Raw genomic sequence first — 18,630 nt, forward strand, 5'->3', positions numbered from 1 at the left:
CCCCTCCTTGTAGGGATCTTTTTGACTTTGTATGAGCAAGCCCCTTAGTCATCAAGCATGACAAAGCACTTGAACTAGGGGGTGTTCCCACAAGCATCTCAGGCAAGCATCACAAGGCACCTCAAACACCTTAATCATGTAGCAAGTCAAGCACCTCAAGCATGGAGCCAGTCAAGCACCTCAAGCATCTTAATCAAGCACCTCAAGCATGTCAAGCACCTCAAGCACGACAAGCACCTTAAGCAGGACAAGCACCTCGAGCTTAGGCCGGGTTCCCACCTCAAGCTCAGCCCTAGCTTGCCTAAGGTCAAAGGACTTTTACACACATTATTGGAGGTCTTCAATGAAGCTAACCCTAAGGTCTTATGCTCCATTGGTTAGCCTTGCTCTTTGATAGACCATCTCTCATTTGGGCCCCTTAACCATTGGCCCCGTGTTGAGATAGATCTATAAGCACATGTCTATATCTTAACCTTGTTCCCGTGTATTCTCCCACATTAAGTGATCAATTTAATATGAGAAAATCATTTGGGTTGGATAGATATTAATTTTTATGACATAGATATAGTGAAGGAGTTGATGCAGAGGCTAGTTGTAGATGTCGACCCTCAACGACGTCTGCAGAGGTACTCCATCGTCGAAGCTCTGCCTGCCTTTTATAGTCGACATAGCTCTCGCTCTCCATTCCCTCGACCCAGCTGTTTTTGAGTCGAAGTGCGCAAGATCGTGCCCGCAGCTTCTCTTCCACCTGTTGATGACGATACTACTAATTTTCTTTTTTTTACAGTTCTTTTAACCTTACTTCATTTTCATTTGTACCTCGCCATTCCACTAGATTCACACGGATTGTATCTGTGTGGTTTCATATGGAGTTTTAGCCTTTTGTAAACTGTTGATATAACATTTCATTTGTCCATCCTCTTCCCCTTCCTAGTGCGACTACCTACTATGTTGGCCCTTTCACGAAGCTCGATCCTGCTGCAATACTTTTTTGCACAACCCAGGGCATCCTTGGGCATTGATAGGGATGATGATGATTTACACCTTGCTATTTTATGCTTTTAGTTTTAGTAGTCTTTAACTTTACTTCATTTATAATAATAATAAAAACCAGCAGTAGATTAGATTCACAAAGATTGTTTCAGTTTGGTCTCTTTGACCTTTTGAATACACATACACAAACATATATTGTGCGTGTTCTATATGATCTTTCATAGCTGGGAGTTGATGTTCACATCAACAAATTTTTCAAGCTCGAATTTTTTGTAAAACGATGGATATAGAAACTATATTACCAAGACCTAAGCCAGGGGCCGGATTGATATTCAAACTTCTATTATGGCTTTTTGGTGTCCAGTGTGAGGTGCTCATGTACTACTGTACTTGGATTCATGACCACGTCTGGTGTCAAGTCTTCTCTCTCTCTCTCTCTCTCTCTCTCTCTCTCTCTCTCTCTCTCTCTCTCTCTCTCTCAAACTTGTGTACTAACAGCTGTAGACAACCCTAAAAGATTAGTTACAATATGGCTAATATCAGTGTAGACGTGGCACAATGAAGTTTTGTTACCACAATTCATTTATAGATATTTCCCAAACGGGTGGCTCTACAATCGTTATGCTAACATGGAATGCATTTCTATTAGTAGCATCTTCACTACTATTCAATCAAACATTTCATTAGCCACTTATTCTTGCAATGGCAAAGATCTTTCTAGCATGATCTCACCACACCAGTACATTGTAAGCCCAGACATATAAAAGAGGATGAGAGCGTTGCAATAACTTTTTGCTCGAATGTGTACATAGAGTAGATCTTTTCTTTTGGCAATTGCTACGCTTGTCATAAGAATGGTGAACTACTGAATTAAGACATATGTATTTTTTCAATAAAAAAAACCTTCCTAACTCGAACCCTAGTCCATGAAGTTATTTTCCATAGGAAGATATCTACAAGAAGTAGCATTGTATTGGGAGATGGGATCCAAGGCCTCCATTAATCCAGGGACCTGACATTAAGGGAGTGTTTTAAACCTTGTCAATTTGGCTTACTTTCCTTTGTACAAAAGTTTACTTCCCCTCGTGGCACTCCATTCAAACACAAACTTTTATTCATAACTTCCTTATCAATTTTATTACTGGGTGTATTTTCACAGTATATATATCTTATCCATGAATATTGGGATATACATATCTAACAAGAGCATTTCACATTTCTATAACAATCGCTCGCTCTACATGTTCTCGTTAGATAAATAGTTTTGGTTTCTTATGAGTTGCTCTCTTTATTTGTGACTCAAATTCATCTATGATATTAAGTTGCACTGCAGAGTTTTTTTCCTTCTTGCTAAGCTGTCTCACGTTCAGTTTCAGCAAGGTTATGTATAACTTTTTATTTGCTCTCGAGTTTACTTTATTTTTAACTTTTTGATTGTCAAGTCAAGGTGCCAACACTGTACATTCTAAAAGTGTAATCAAACACTAATATTGAATCGATAGGTACGATATTCTTTTATTTCATTGCAAATTACTAACAAAAGATTACCACATTTTGAATTTGTTAACTATACTTTGGGCGAGTTGCAGCACTTGTACCTCATCCCATATACCAACAATGATATATATATTTTCAAATACAATATACACTTGTACCTCATCCCATATACCAACAATGATATATATATTTTCAAATACAATATATTTTCCTGGTATATACATCAAATATGTCATTCCTCTTTTCATATTTCATTTCTCTGCATTGTGTTCTAAGCTAAATACTCAGACACTACTAATGTCATGGCTTCTGATTGTATTGAAAGGAACTTTTATTGAGATGGTTTGTCAATGAGCTATGCAGCTACTCATGTGAGTTAAGGTGCTCTGGGATAGTAAATAATAGTTTGTAAGTACCCTCCTACTCAAACATGCTCCACATTGCTCTTACACATGTGATAAATGTTATATTTTTATACATCGCTTAGTCCATTGGTCATAGACACACATATTTTCTGATTTAGGCAGTGTGTAGATAGTCATCTTGGTGCAAATCCGCTGACTTAGGCAATACATTGATAAATTGCAGATTCATGATTTTTAGAAAATATCAAATGCAAATTCACTGATTTAGGTAGCACGTCTTATTGGTGTAGATTCGCCGGTTGAGGCAACACCGATCACAAAATCATATTGCAGTGGCTGGCCACCATTGTAACTACTGGTATAATTTTGTTACCCGGGTATACAAAATGAAGGATATTTGGATTTTGATTTGAAATGGATATGTGTTGGCAGATGTTTGAAATTGGATTTGGAATGGGTATATGATGCTTTTCTATCCCGACAATATTTATGAAACTGAACTTGAGATTGATGAGCATAGAGGATGAGTTGTGTGACGAATTATATCCTGTTTTATCAGGGTATGACATATACTGCTTATTCTAGTGGTATGGGACACTAGAGTAGGTAGTATGTGGATGACGGTAGGCATAAGCAATGTTGTCTAAAATTTTATGGATTTTTCTTTTACTATTTGATACAGATTTCTAATCATTGTTTTTGACTAGTATTGTTTGCAGATTTTTATATTCGCAAAAACTGAGAACAATTGCTTTCCAACGGAGAGGTATGTTATGGAATTGATATTTTATTATTTATTGCAGCTGACAGGTGGAAAAGACTTGACCGAGCTAGGCCTATGCGAATGGAAATATATATATTGTAAATTTTATTATTCAAGTGCTCTTTTATGAGCTTTGGCCATTTATGACCGACCGACCAGTTTGTAATCAATTTGACCATTCAAGAAATCTATAAATCAAATACGTCAAGAAGGAAATGGTCACTCTTGCACGGGGGGAGATTGCACACAGTGCTTATGTCTTTCTTCTCTCCTCTCCTCCCTTCTCTCTCGCCAAGCCGGTGTAGCACTCCGCTCTAGGAGGTGCACCTGCATGTGTTCTTTCGCTCTCTCCCGCTTTCTATCTCTCTTTGTTCGCGTATATCGTCGACTATGTGCTCGTGGATGCGTCAGGTATGCAGATCTATCGTTTTATTGTCCGTAACGTGTTATTTTACGTATTTTGCAGGGATGCTGCGTCTTACGTTTGTAGCATTGGCTAGGCGTCCCATGTGACATCAGCCTTTTAAAGGTCAAAAAAACATTAAAACATAACATGTTGATTTTACAAGGCTAAACAAGTGATAAAATCACGAGGCCTACAAAAGAAAAAGGCATGTTAGTAAACACAACAATCTCCTAGTGAGAATACAATATACCTGCAAGCGCATCACCGGACAAAATAATGAAAAGAAATTCTTGAATACAAACAAGGCAGTTAAACAAACCAAATGAGCACAAATGGTGTGACAAAAAGCAAGGTCAGTAGTGAGGCTGAGAACTTGGAAGGCGGAACAAAAGGGGTTCTAGAGGTTATCCTAGAATGCCCCTACGCAACATTTTTGCATCAGTCATGAGTGTTGGCCAAGAAAAGTTGGTAGTAGCACCAACACCAGTGCTGCAGTAGTAGAACCTCGTAGCACCAGTGTTGTGGGGTTCTAATGTTAGTGCTCACACATGTGTGCACAGAATATAGTGGATACAATTAAGCTTTCTCCTACTAATATTTTATACTTCAAGGTAGGTGTTAGTGCTTTTGCAAATACTATTTAATGTGGCATGATGTACATGAGTTTTGCTGTTTAAACCGCAAGAAAATGTCAAGTATTGTGCCACGGGGCCTCCCTTACACCTCTCAACCTTCTCTTTTACCTACGTCCTTCACTTGCTCACTACATTAAGTGTGAATATGAAGCGTCATGAAGTTGCAATTGGGTGACGAAAAAAAGCAGCATGCTCGAGAGTGTCAGGTTCGTGGGCAAGGTCGTAGAGACAGTGGAGTTGTTGAAGACACTGATGTTTCACAGAAGGGCATGATGATGCTTTATACGAGGGTGCACATGCATGTAAATCCTACGGGGAGGTAACTAGCCCTTGAGCAAGCATTTCGTGCAACATAGATGCGTGTATTAGGGTTGGCTATTGGCATCCTCACCCATATCGGCTATGGGTTACTTGCCTCCTCAACCATAATTCCCTCGTGCTCTACCAGCGAAAGACCTCTAAAGTCGTGTCTTCACCTGTAAGTGAAAGCGAGAGACTTTTGCACCTTGTCTTCACACACAGCTTCTTGCCATTTTTTCTTTACAATTCCTTTATCACTACCATCTACAATGTTAACATCCTCCCCGCCAACTACACTAGTCAAACAGTAGGGACTTCGATAAGTTTTGGGGTGCCTCAAAATGTCGCACCGTGCTCTCAGTCGGTTCTTGGTGAAGGTGATTAACTAGTGGTTGATTAAACAAAATGAGATCGGCCGACCACTTGGAGTTGCTTGACTTTATCCTCGTGGATTATTATGTGGGGTGGCCACTCGTGATGTAGAAAGCATAGCCCTCGATCTCCCCGACACACAATTTGCTCTTGGTAGTATTGTTGTGTCAACTTCCTCCTGCATTTGTCGCTGGCCACCCATCCCGGCGTTCACGAGAGAGAGAGAGAGAGAGAGAGAGAGAGAGAGAGAGAGAGAGAGAGAGAGAGAGAGAGAGAGAGAGAGAGAGAGAGAGAGAGAGAGAGAGAGAGAGATCCTAAGTTCGACTTCTCACTAGGCACGTGTGGCCTTAGACTCTCTGCCTTCACATCATACACTCATGAATTTCCACCTCCAATTTGGCTCCTCTTAAGGCTCTATGTGCCCATCATTGGCTCCTCTACTACTGATAGTGCTTAAGGGAGTTTCATTACCCAAAAGAATCTTGCCAGCAAGTTCCTAAGTAGCCCCTTCTTCCTCTTGATTTCCTCCCACTAGCATCTGCCCCTATTGAAACAACCCTACCTCTTAGTCATGTTCCACACCTCTGTGCTCTCTGCACCATGCAATGCAAAGCTTGATCACCCGTTCCCAAAGCTAAAAATGCCACAGAGCCTATCCATAGACATTGGTGTTGCTCATGCTACCTTTCTCCCATCACCTCTTTGCATTCGGAGTTTCCCTACGGTTTTCAATACAAAGGGCACTAGGTCAATGATTGATCTAGACAACACATTGGTGGATCGAGGTTGAGTTGCAGTGGACAATATACAAGTGCTTGATGACATTGAGGGCTAGTTGGGAGGCACACACAAGTGAAGCCATGGAAACAACAACTAGAACATAGAAGGAGAGGGAGATCCCCTCAGCATCAATCATCTAAGCTACCTTTGAGAGGCTTATTAGAAAGGTTACTGTCACACAACTTATAGAGGTGACATACAACTTTAGCCAAGAGAGCCTCATTGGCATAAGGGTCTTTGGCTAGGTGCACAAAGCTAAGTTAAAAGATAGGTCTATGGTTGCTATCAAGAAGCTGTTGCAATTCAACTTTAGCCAAGAGAGCCTCATTGGCATAAGGGTCTTTGGCTAGGTGCACAAAGCTAAGTTAAAGGATAGGTCTATGGTTGCTATCAAGAAGTTGTTGCAATTCAGCTATCCAGGAGATCGAGAGTTCACAAAGGGATTGAGACTCTGGACAAGATTTAGTATAGAAACTTGGTGCCCTTGTTAAGCTATTGGAAGGTGGGTGAAGAGGGGTAATTGGTGTATGAGTACACAGAAGGTGGAATGGAAGCTTAGAAGACAGGATGCATGGAGATGAGGGGATGTGCTGGGTGGAGGGGCGGTTTCTTGAGATAGTGGAGGAGCGGCCCAGGTTGAGAGGAGAGTGGAGGAGAGGCTCATGCAGTAGGGAATGAGAATCTGCTGGGGGTTCTCTCTCTCTCTCTCTCTCTCTCTCTCTCTCTCTCTTCGTTGGAAATTGAATGTCTTCAAGGTGAATGGGTGACGTTTGAGGCCAAGAAACATAGGAGATGGAGGTTGAAGGGTGCGAAGGAATGAACTATGGGTATTGTTCGAGGTCAAGAAACATCTGGGCATAGGGGCTGTAGCAAAAGAAGATGGAGGTTACAGGAGGATGGAGAGGAGGTTGTTCTCTCTCTCTCTCTCTCTCTCTCTCTTGTGATGTTGTCTCCTAGGGCTGCGGAGAATAAGACAGTCAAAGAGCTAGAGTCAGAAGTCCTTCGCCAGGCTGAGAGAGAGAGAGAGAGAGAGAGAGAGAGTTTGCTCTGCAATGGTGGGGAGTTGTAATAGCTGCCATGAATAATATGAGCCATCACCATAGCCAATAGCCTACAACGTTGGGAACTTGCCGCCATCGCCAATTGATCTCTCCCTCTTTTGTTGCGCATCCTCTAAGTAGCGTACGATTGAAGCTACATCATCATTATAGGTTAAATAGAAAGAGTAGGTTCGATTTTGAATATGACTTACCTCCGTGATAAATAACCATGTGCATATATTTACTTGTCTCCTGAATGAGTACTTGCTCTCTCCATCAACCACTAAAAAACCAACCACTCAAAATATTGTACATTTTAAAAGAAATAATCTTCCCTTTTTTCATTAGCAAAAAAGGGAGGCATCACTAAGGCCTCACCCCTTTGGGCCAGGGGCAGGCCAAAACGGCAAATAGACTCTATCACGGTAAACTATCTAAAACGAAATGCTGACTCATGTTCAAAAATTTCTGTAGATGATGGCTTCCCAGAGCGCTGCATTCTTTCGAGATGGCAGGTTCTGCGTCACCCACGAAACAGTGCCCTCCGCTGGTAAGCTGCTTTTGTTGCTTCATTGAGTGCGTGTGTGTGCGTATGGTGTGTGGTCGTGCGTGTCGTTGTTGTTCGCATTCTTATCCTCCGGGTTTCTAGAAATTATGTGAAAATTGGCCTCAGGGAAGGAGGTGCAGTGTTGGTTGCGCATTTGACAATGCCTGTAGATAACCAGCTGCCTAATAGATGATTGTCTCCTGTTAAGACAGTTTAGTACATACAGGTGGTTGGTGGGTTATTGTTTTGTTTAGTAGTAGATGGGTATTCAAATAGAAGCACAGGTAGCTAAGCACAGGTAGCTAATATCACAAGTAGACATGGGCTGCCAGTCAGCTGCTGACATGGCACGTTCCATGGCATTGCAGTAGGGGAACAGGTCATGCAGATGACCCTAGCAAGTGTAGGTAATGGCAAAAAGTAAAAAACCCCTGCTGAAAGCTCCAACGGAGATCTCAAGAAAACGGGCACTTGCTTTTTGCCAGAAAACCACAACATGCACACTCGGATAGGGCTAATTTTAGGCTGTGGTCACCAAGGAACGTGTTTCAGAGGGTCTTGATAGGAGAAACAATTTGAGCCTTGAAACATTTTGCTGATCAAGTGAAACACATTCCATCACTAACAAGAATCCAACATTGCAACCTTGAAACATTGCATGGTGAGGTTGGACTCAGGGGAGCCTGTTTATGGAGCAGGTTAGTTCAACTCGTTCCTAAAGGAGGACCGCTTTGGCTGATCTCCTACTTATCTTCTTATGAACCGTAGCTATCAATCACATGCCATCCCGGCATGGTGTACAGGCGAAGGAGCTCGAACGTGTATGGCTAAAACAAGCATTTGAACCTTTGCGGACACCGATTACTGTTTCAGGATCCATAACTAAAGATTTAGTCTATCTAGGTGCCCTTCGAGTTTCACTATAGAGGTAGTATGTTTGATGCTTTGTTGTCTTTGCTGGGGACCTGGACTCGTCAGATTCCTTAATCACTCTTTATGGCCTCTAGATCCTTGGACTTGGGATGCACCTAGGATTTGAGAGGGGGTGTTAGAGTTTTGAGGTGTCCTCCTATGTTTCCCATCTAAATCTAGGGAGAGGGCTTCTTTATGGTTGTGCCTGGCCTTGTGAGGTTCATGTCCTGTATACCTACTTGGACGGTGCCCACGTGCTACTTGGTTAGGTCAGATTTAGACCTATTTATTAGAGGGCGCCCGCTTTAGGGCTGTGACTCTTGAGATTTCTCTTTTTATTGATTCGTGGGGGCTTGTGGAGAGTCAGGCACCCGGGTTTCCTACTTATGTAAAGATGAGAGCGCCCTCTCATTGCTAGACTGGTGGAGGCATTTTACTATTAATGTAACGTGCAGCGGAAGTGATTGATGGTGTAAGCTCAGGATGAGTGAACAGTGAGTGCTCAAGGTTCCTTTAACTTCAGAGGAAGGAGGAGCCTTCCTTGCTTAGAGAGAATGTGCAATGACCAAAACAAGAGTGGAATGCAAATTGGGTGAGAGTGCATGAGAGAGAGAGAGAGAGAGAGAGAGAGAGAGAGAGAGAGAGAGAGAGAGAGAGAGAGAGAGAGAGATGGATGTCTCGCTCATAGGAGAGGGGATCTAGCCCAGATGCCGTCAGGATGGGCGTCCAGTGAGCGTAGTGTGAACCTGGCCAGTGTGGCCGGCCATTATTATAAAAGGGAGGCCAAGGCCTCATTTGCAGTTATCGACCCCCACTGGCAGAGTGCCGGTGGTTTGCCCGTGAGTCTAGGAGTGTGCGAGGTCACCTCGAGGAGGTGAGGCTGGGTGGTCTGGGATGCTCGGTCTTATAGGTGCACGTCTACGTCCTCGGACGTTGGCTCCAACACGAGGGAGCTGCCGGATGGTGGCTATGGTTGGGTGGTTCGTCTGACGTGTGTCTGTAGGCGGTCCGTGTAGTCAGAAGATCCACTCCCTTCGTTCGTTTGAGAGAGAGAGAGAGAGAGAGAGAGAGAGAGAGAGAGAGAGAGAGAGAGAGAGAGAGAGAGAGAGAGAGAGAGAGATATGAAATGAAATGATATATTAACGTCTACAAAAGGCCAAAATGACCTATGAGACCAAACTGATTACAATGATGAGTCTAGTACCAAGTCTGGGTACAAACAAAGAAAACTAAAAACTAAAAACTGAGATAGGAGTGTGCTGCCGACTCCTATGGGTGGCTGGTAAGCTGAGCAATGGTATCATGCCACAAAGGTACAAAGTGGGGATAAGTGTCACCATGATACAATATAGCAGTAGCATGAAGCCTATCCTGATCGACACTCCGGCTGGCGTGCTAGAATCTTGTGGATCCTCTGCCGCAATCTCCTCTGGTGCTGCGTGGCTCCCCTCCTCAGTCGTGGTTGTCTCGACCTCCCCAACTCTATAGCTCGGTCAATGAGAGTACCGTTGGTGTGTGTATGGGTGGGAACCGAGCTCTGTGATCGTGGTGTCCCTTCTGCCTCTGTGGTACTCGTACTGAAGAAATCTGAGATGCGTCTCTGGGACTATCTCTGTCTATGCCCTCTCAATAGAGAGAGAGAGACGACACCAGATGGGGTCCCAAACCCCCCTCCAAGGGCCCCCCTCTCTATTGCTAGAGAGGTATTTGCTTTAGATTGCACAAAGGTCTGGTACAATGCTTCTAGATGCTATGGTACTTGACGACGATGATGTCAACGACGACGACGACGGCGGCGAAGATTGAGGGCTGGAAATGAAAAATGCTAGGCTGAAGGCTGGCTGAAAATTGGGCGCTGTCCTAGGGCTGAATTTTGCAATTGTGATGCGGTGACGACGAGTCTATGCAAAAATGCTGATGGCTGAAATCTGAAAACGCTGGCTGAAACTGATGGCGTTAGTGGATTCTGACGAGGATTTGGTACGGGGAAAAGGTACGAAACTGCGAGGCTATGGGCTGAAAACGCTGAGGACTACCGGCGTTTTCCCAAGGTTGAAAAGGCTGACGTCTGCTGGTCAAAAACGCTAGGCTTTCTGGATCTGCTTCTTGAGAAGACACTGGAGAGCTTGAGGGTGCTGCCGGTCTACTGGGTGCTTGCCCTCCTTGTGTCTCTGCTTCTTTTGTAAGGTGCAGCGGAATGAATGTTTGAACTTTGCTCAAGATGAGTGCTCCGAACTGTGCTCAAGGTTCCTTTTGTTCTTATGGAAGGAGGAGCCTTCCGTTCTTAATGAGAGTGCAATGATCTCAAACAAAGTGAATGGAAACTGTGCGTGCAAGTGTATGAGACTGAGAGATAGAGAGAGAAGAGAATACGACACCGGAGATGTTGTCAAACCCTCCTCCGAAGGCCCCACTCTCTATGGCGAGAGCGGTCTACTTATGATTGCACAAATCTCTACAATGCTTGCACTTGCCGACGATGTCGACGACGACGACGAGACGGACTGAAATCTGGAAACTCTAATGGCTGAAATCTGCAAATCTTCTATTTGCTGAATTCTGACTCTATGTCGGTGACGATGTCGATGACGACGATGCGACGACGACGCGCTGAAAACGCAGATGCTGAAATCTGCATTTTTTGGGCTGAAATTGTAAACCTTGCGGAAACTGACCCTGCGGCGAGGAACTGCTGCGGGAAGGTGAGATCTGCGAGGTTCGGGACTTGATTTGCGATGTTTAAGGGCTGAAAATTGAAAACGCTGGGGTTTCTTGAAGTTCTGTCGCGGAGAATCTGCAAAACGCTAGGGTGTGATGCAGATGCAAAAACGCTAGGGCTGAAAATCTGCTTTGCTGCTGCCGGTTGTCACAAAACAGGAGCGTACACGAGCACTTAGAAATCTGAAAAATAAAATACTTTGCAAATGTGAGAGAAGGGAGAAGATCGACACAGTATTGGGGACCAGAAGATGGGCTGCCCCCCCCCCCCCCCCGTCAAGAGTATTCTTTATTCAGGGAGAATTCGTATACAAGCACGAGAACCCGAGGAAACCCCTCCGTTTTGTAATCTTAGACCCGAAGGTCGTCTTTCCCGTAAAGGGCTTGGGCACAAGGCCGTTCTTTCCCGTAAGGGACTTAGGCGTGAGGCCGTACTTTCCCGTAAGGGACTTAGGCGTGAAGCCGTACTTCCCGTGAGGGACTTTCCTGTAAGAAGGGAGATTCCTGCAAAACAAACCACACAAAGCAACAACTCGCAATGCGTATCAACAAATTATACCTGTTGCTCCTTGTTCGGAAAGGCGACCTCCGTACTCAGTCGTCACCTGAACACTTGCAGATTCCTGTCACCAGCACTTGCTCCAGAATCCCCAGCGCTTCAGACTTTTGCTGCTCCTTGCCTTCTTCCAAAAACTGAACGTTGGCTGCCTTTTTATAGGCCCGTGCACCGGCGGAAATAGGGCATAGAAGCAGAAGCTTTGGTGCTTCTAGAGAGAGGAGAGAGAGAGCTCGCTGTTTCTGGCGCTTCTAGAGAGAGGAGAGAGCTCGCTGTTTTCAGCCCATCCGTACAGCTTGTGTGGGTTTTTTTTAACGTAAGCTTTTGGGGATGCTTTATTTTATTAATAAAAGGGACCGGCCACTTTATAAAATAAAGTGTGAACTTCTTTAATTTAAAAACTCACTCAGTTAGTGAAAACAATGCTACACGAACACATTCCAGGCGTCCCCGGGTGCAGAACACGGGCACAGATGCAATGCAGACACAGACTCCTCGCGGGAAAGCATCTGCCCTCTCGCGAAAGTTCCTGCTTTTCGTAAAAAGCTTCCTTGAACCCATCTTTATTCTTGTGCTTGCATTCTTACGCGTATTTTCTTACTCAGTTCGGATTTCCTCCTCAGCCTACGGAATGCCCCCTTTCTGATGCACCCGTCACCCATCATGTGACGCATTAGGGGCACTCGTAACCCGGCCCTTTCCACCAAACTTACGGAAACTCCTTCGCGATGTTTACCGTCACCCATCAAATGATACATCAAAGTTGTCCGTTCTTGATGGCACTTCTTGTAGCTACAATCTTTTAACAGTTCTTAATGTACACAATAAAATATCCTAGAGAAAGAAATTAATCATTAAAAATTAGAAAATAGTCCAATTAGCAACATCCCTCTGGTTTCTAAACAGTTGACCTCAACTGTAGTGCTTGAACATATACCTCCAGTATCTCGGGATAAGCTGCTAATTCCTCCTGCGTCATCCACTGAGCATCTAGATTCAAATAGTTCTTAAACTTAACCAAATACTTCCGTGTTATTTTTTCGGACTTGAGGGGCCGCTCCTGATGACTTACTATATGCTCCGGTTGGAGTATTTCTTCTGTTTCCTCAACCTGAGGAGGTTCCTCAGCACTAGGCTGACTCGGAGGCGGTCCCACATACTGCCGGAGTAAACTGACATGGAAAGCATTATGGATCCTCCAATTAGGCGGTAGCTCTAATCGGAAGGTGACATCATTCACTTGCACAGTGATCTTAAACGGCCCATAATAACGGGTAGAAAGTTTAACCACCTTCCCCTTATGAGACGCTTGTTTCTTAAGTCTTGCCTTCTCAAACTTGAGTAAGACTAACTGTCCGACTGTTAAGTTTAGATTCCTCCTGTGCTTGTCTGCAGCTTTCTTATGCTTTTCCTGAGAGCGTAGAATAGCTCTCCTAACTTGCCCGTAGGTTGTGTCCAAGTCCCGAACAAATTCATCTGCTGCAAAGATCTTATCCTTAGTTAAAAGGATCGGTGGAAGCAAAGGCTTACCATAGAGAATCTCAAAAGGTGCTTTCCCCGTCGATGAGTGTATGGTATTGTTATACGCATACTCGACAAGAGGCAAATATTTCTCCCAGTCAGATTGCCGGTCTGACACATAAGCTTTTAACATATCCAATACTGTGGAATTGGCTATCTCACCTTGCCCGTCCGTTTGAGGATGGTAGGCAGATTAAAATTCAACTTCGTACCAAGATTATCCATCAAGGCACGCCAAAAATTTCCGGTCATGCGAGGATCTCAATCACTCACAATAGACTTAGGCATTCCATGATGCTTAAAGATCTGTGCCAGAAAAACCCTAGCCATATGATCTGCTTTGATCGTTTTCTTGACTGGTATAAAGTGTGCTTGCTTGCTAAACCTGTCCACAATGGTCCAGATCGCGTCATTTCCAGTCCGAGTTCTAGGGAGGTCCATGATGAAGTCCATGGCAATTCTTTCCCAAGGTTCATTAGGCACATGCAATGGTTGTAGCAACCCAGGCGTCTTATGCCGATCATACTTCACCTTTTGGCAAACCAAGCATTCCCTCACATACTTATCAATGTCTGCTTTAAGGCTAGGCCAAAAGAAATATCTTTCCATTGCTAAGGTCGTAGGGAGAATACCCCGATGACCCGCATAAGGCGAAGCGTGTGCTTCATCCATGATCTTCTTTCTTAATGGTTCCGCAACACATATGGCCTGATGGTGGTAGAGATAACCGTCCCGAATGGAATAGGGAAACTCATTCTCTCCACGATGTAGCTTTCCCCAAACGGTGGAGAAGTTTGGATCATTCGGATACAAATCCGATAGTGCTTCTAATTCTTGGTGATACACCGAAGTGATAGCGTTCACCCTTGGCCGCCTAGACAATGCGTCCGCGACCACATTCTTACTCCCAGCCGTGTGAAGGATCTGGAAGTGAAACATAGACAAAAAGTTTGCCCATCTCATCTGCTTCTCAGATAGTTTCCTTTGCGTAAGAAAATACTGCAAACTCTGGTGATCAGTCTTGATCACAAAATCCGCTCCTAGAAGATAGTGCTTCCAGTTGGATAAGGCGTGAATCACAGCCGTGAGTTCCTTTTCGTAGATTGATGCATGCAACTCTGCATCCTTGAGCCGTCTGCTTTCGTAGGCCAGTGCATGGCCTTCTTGGTTTAACACTGCTCCGATGCAATCTCCTGACGCATGGCAGTGAACCTCAAATGGTTTCCTTAAGTTAGGCACTATCAAAATAGGTCCATGGCTTAGCAAGTACTTGAGCCGATCAAAAGCTCCTTGTTGTCTCGATCCCCATTTGAAAGGGATCTTCTTCTTTGTCAAATCATGAAGTGGGCCTGCTACATGGGCAAATCCTTGGACAAACCTTCGATAATACGAACATAATCCCAGGAAGCTACGTACATCATGTACCGTAGTGGGAATAGGCCAATCTTCTACCACTCGGATCTTGGCAGGATCCATACGTACTTGATTGTGAGAGACTATATGGCCGAGATAGTGTATCTCTGAGAGAAAGAACTCGCTCTTCTTTGCATTCACATGCAACTCATGCTTTCGCAATTCTTGAAACACTAGGTCCAAGTGCTTCCAATGTTCCTCTTCTGACTTAGAGAAGATGAGTATGTCGTCAAAGAATACTCCCGTAAAAGCTCTATACGGGCTGAAAACGCGGTCCATCATGCGATTGAACGTCGCAGGAGCATTGGTCAAGCCGAAAGGCATTACCAAAAATTCATATAGTCCAAAGGTTGTGCGGAAAGCAGTCTTATGAACATCCTCAGGGGCGATCCGTATCTGATGATACCCACTCTTTAAGTCTATGCGACTAAAGACACTTGCACCCTGCAACTTATCAAGTATATCATCAATCCGAGGGATCGGAAAGCGATTCTTGACCGTGATCTTGTTTAAAGACCTATAGTCTATGCACATTCGAAACGTGCCATCTTTCTTCTGTACCAGTAGAACTGGAGAGCAGTAGGGTGAAGCACTTGGCCGTACTAACCCTTTCTCTAGAAGCTCGTTGACTTGCTTCAAAATTTCCTCTTGCTGAGCAAGACTCACCCGATAAGGGGGTTGATTGGGAGGCGAGCTACCCGGTATGAGATCTATGCAGTGATCTTCCGTGCGTACTGGAGGTAGTTCATCAGGGAGTGTTTCCGTGAAACAATCTTTGTACTTTTCAATAAATTGAAAACGCTTAATTTCCAGACTAGAGAGTGAATCCCCACTAGTTTTATCCTTCTCACGTGCAAAAATCAAGTAAGCAGAAACACACTTCTTCATTTCTTTCTTAATGGAGATATGGCTTACAATTGGAAACTGCCAATCTCCTACATCAGCATGAATCTTTATTTTCTTACCCCCATGATCAAAAGTGAGGGTCTTTTCCACATAATCGGGGATAGGTGTCATGTGGAAGTGCCATGGCATACCCAAGATGATATCACATCCCTCGATGGGTGCCATCAAAAATGATTCGCGGTCCTTGTACTTGCCAATCCAAAGATTGAGCTGTCCTTGCACGGGAGTTGCATTGGTTGTCAACCCCTCGAATGCCGATCCGGATGTAATTGGTGTGCCAAGTTGAGCCGGTGTGAGGCACAAACATTTCGCAGTATCCTGGGAGATGAAGTTATCCGTGGATCCTGGATCATAAAGAATCAGTACTCGCTGGTTGTTCAAAGACCCCCAGCCCTTCAGAAGCTGACGCTTCCCTTTCTCCGTTTCTGTGTTTCCTTGAACATGTTCGAGCTTGGTGGAGCGGGTTCCTTCCTTGCTTTATCTTGCCTCGTAGGGGCATGTTCTTGCCGTTGCTGCTTTAACGGGCAATCCGGTTTCATATGTCCTTTCTCGCCACAGTAGAAGCATCTTCCTTCCTCTCTGAAGGTTTGAAGTTGAGTAGGAGAGAGATACTTAGTTCGCTTGTCATTGCCCTCTGGCTTCTTAGAATGATCATGGTCCCTAGGTGGAGGATGTTTTCTTCCTTGCCCCCCTTGGTCATCGTAGACCCCTCTTTGTCTCGCATGGTAAGTGCTATGCTCCATTTTTCTAGGCGTCCCAGTTGAGTGCAAATCCTCAGCAATGATTGTTGACTCCATCATCCTCTGAAGAGTGTCATGCGGATACACTTTCATACTCTTTCGAAGCTGCGGTTGGAGACCCGCTTTGAACTTTCGTTTCTTTTCCTCGTCGGCAATCTTCATGAAGGGAGTGACCTTCAGAAGGACCGACCAATACTTGTCCACATAGGTAGTTACTCTTTCATGTTCCTTCTGGGCGAGCCAGTCCCATTCCTTCCGTATGTCCTGCTCGAAGTCAGGCGGAAGAAATTGTTCATAAAATTCAGATTTGAATCTCTCCCAAGTTCTGGCCTGAGAACCTTCCAGAATCTTGGCTAACCACCAATTACTTGCCGTTTCCTTGAGGTGCATCCCCACATGGCGTAATTTGGATCTTTCTGTGAAGTGCCCATTGGTAAAGGCGACTTCAAACTGTCTGATGAAGGACAATGCTTTGGAGATCTCTCCGTCCGTTGTAGGTTTCGAACTTGATGTCCTTGTCGCCCGATTTGAAGACTCTCATGCGATGTTGAGACTTGCGACCATGCTTCTTGAATCGAGGCTTATCTTTAGGTTGATGTAGGGTAGTAGTAGTAGCGGCTTCCTTCTTCTGGCGAGACGATTGAGAAGTAGAAGTATAATCAGGAGAGTAAGATGGAGATGAGATAGAGATGTCCTTGCTCTCGTCTAGCAAAGAGAGCGCTTTTTCCTGGCCTTTCCTTGGAGTAGGCCGTTCATTCCGATCCGAAGATCCTTTGTGCACCTCGGCATGTTCTTCTTCTCTTTCTTCCCGTGGTCTCACACCAACAGTGTGGTCTGGATGCCCGGCTGCATCGGTTCCATTCGTTCTCTTCATTCCGCCCAAGAGCTTTTGGACATTTGGCAATAGTAGGATTTGTTGCAAATCCGCAAGCTGAGCTCGCACTTGTTGAAGCTCCTCTTCAACGCTTCTCCCTTGGCTCGACATGGTTCTTCCCGTTCCTCCCATAATCGTCCTTCTTTGCAGAGAAAGAGAGGAGTCCGAGCGCTGATACCACTGTCACAAAACGGGAGCGTACATGAGCACTTAGAAATCTGAAAAATAAAATACTTTGCAAATGTGAGAGAAGGGAGAAGATCGACACAGTATTGGGGACCAGAATATGGGTTGGTCCCCCCCCCCCCCCCCCCCCGTCAAGAGTATTCTTTATTCAGGGAGAATTCGTATACAAGCACGAGAACCCGAGGAAACCCCTCCGTTCTGTAATCTTAGACCCGAAGGTCGTCTTTCCCGTAAAGGGCTTGGGCACAAGGCCATTCTTTCCCGTAAGGGACTTAGGCGTGAAGCCGTACTTTCCCGTAAGGGACTTAGGTGTGAAGCCGTACTTCCCGTGAGGGACTTTCCTGTAAGAAGGGAGATTCTTGCAAAACAAACCACACAAAGCAACAACTCGCAATGCGTATCAACAAATTATACCTGTCGCTCCTTGCTCGGAAAGGCGACCTCCGTACTCAGTTGTCACCCGAACACTTGCAGATTCCCATCGCCAGCACTTGCTCCAGAATCCCCAGCGCTTCAGACTTCTACTGCTCCTTGCCTTCTTCCAAAAACTGAACGCTGGCTGCCTTTTTATAGGCCCGTGCACCCGGCGGAAATAGGGCATAAAAGCAGAAGCTTTGGCGCTTCTAGAGAGAGGAGAGAGAGAGCTCGCTGTTTTCAGCCCATCCGTATAGCTTGTGTGGGTTTTTTTTAACGTAAGCTTTTGGGGATGCTTTATTTTATTAATAAAAGGGACCGGCCCCTTAAAAGTGGCCGGCCACTTTATAAAATAAAGTGTGAACTTGTTTAAACTTCAAAAACTCACTCAGTTAGTGAAAACAATGCTACAGGAACACATTCCAGGCGTCCCCGTGTGCAGAACACGGGCACAGATGCAATGCAGACACAGACTCCTCGCGGGAAAGCATCTGCCCTCCCGCGAAAGTTCCTGCTTTTCGTAAAAAGCTTCTTTGAACCCATCTTTATTCTTGTGCTTGCATTCTTACGCGTATTTTCTTACTCAGTTCGGATTTCCTCCTCAGCCTACGGAATGACCCCTTTCTGATGCACCCGTCACCTATCATGTGACGCATCAGGGGCACTCGTAACCCGGCCCTTTCCACCGAACT

General features: G+C 44.7%; 1 protein-coding gene across 3 annotated transcripts in view; it reads left to right on the forward strand.

The window, feature by feature from the left end:
• The first annotated feature begins 7,529 nt into the window (after positions 1 to 7,529).
• The window catches only part of LOC147450918 (uncharacterized), a 46,529-nt gene continuing 35,428 nt past the window's right edge, over positions 7,530 to 18,630 (forward strand). For 2 of the 3 annotated variants that reach the window (XR_015189176.1, XM_086519914.1), the window contains exon 1: positions 7,530 to 7,701. Coding sequence is in view for 2 of the 3 variants with exons in the window: in XM_086519914.1 (XP_086376040.1) it covers positions 7,626 to 7,701 (76 nt within the window). In the remaining variant the exon portion in view is untranslated. The remainder of the gene's footprint in view (positions 7,702 to 18,630) is intronic. The other variant, XM_086519915.1, reaches the window with a different exon arrangement.

This window comes from Adiantum capillus-veneris, chromosome 9 (assembly GCF_014529385.1).
Source record: "Adiantum capillus-veneris isolate H3 chromosome 9, ASM1452938v2, whole genome shotgun sequence".
NCBI classification, from domain to species: Eukaryota; Viridiplantae; Streptophyta; class Polypodiopsida; order Polypodiales; family Pteridaceae; genus Adiantum; species Adiantum capillus-veneris.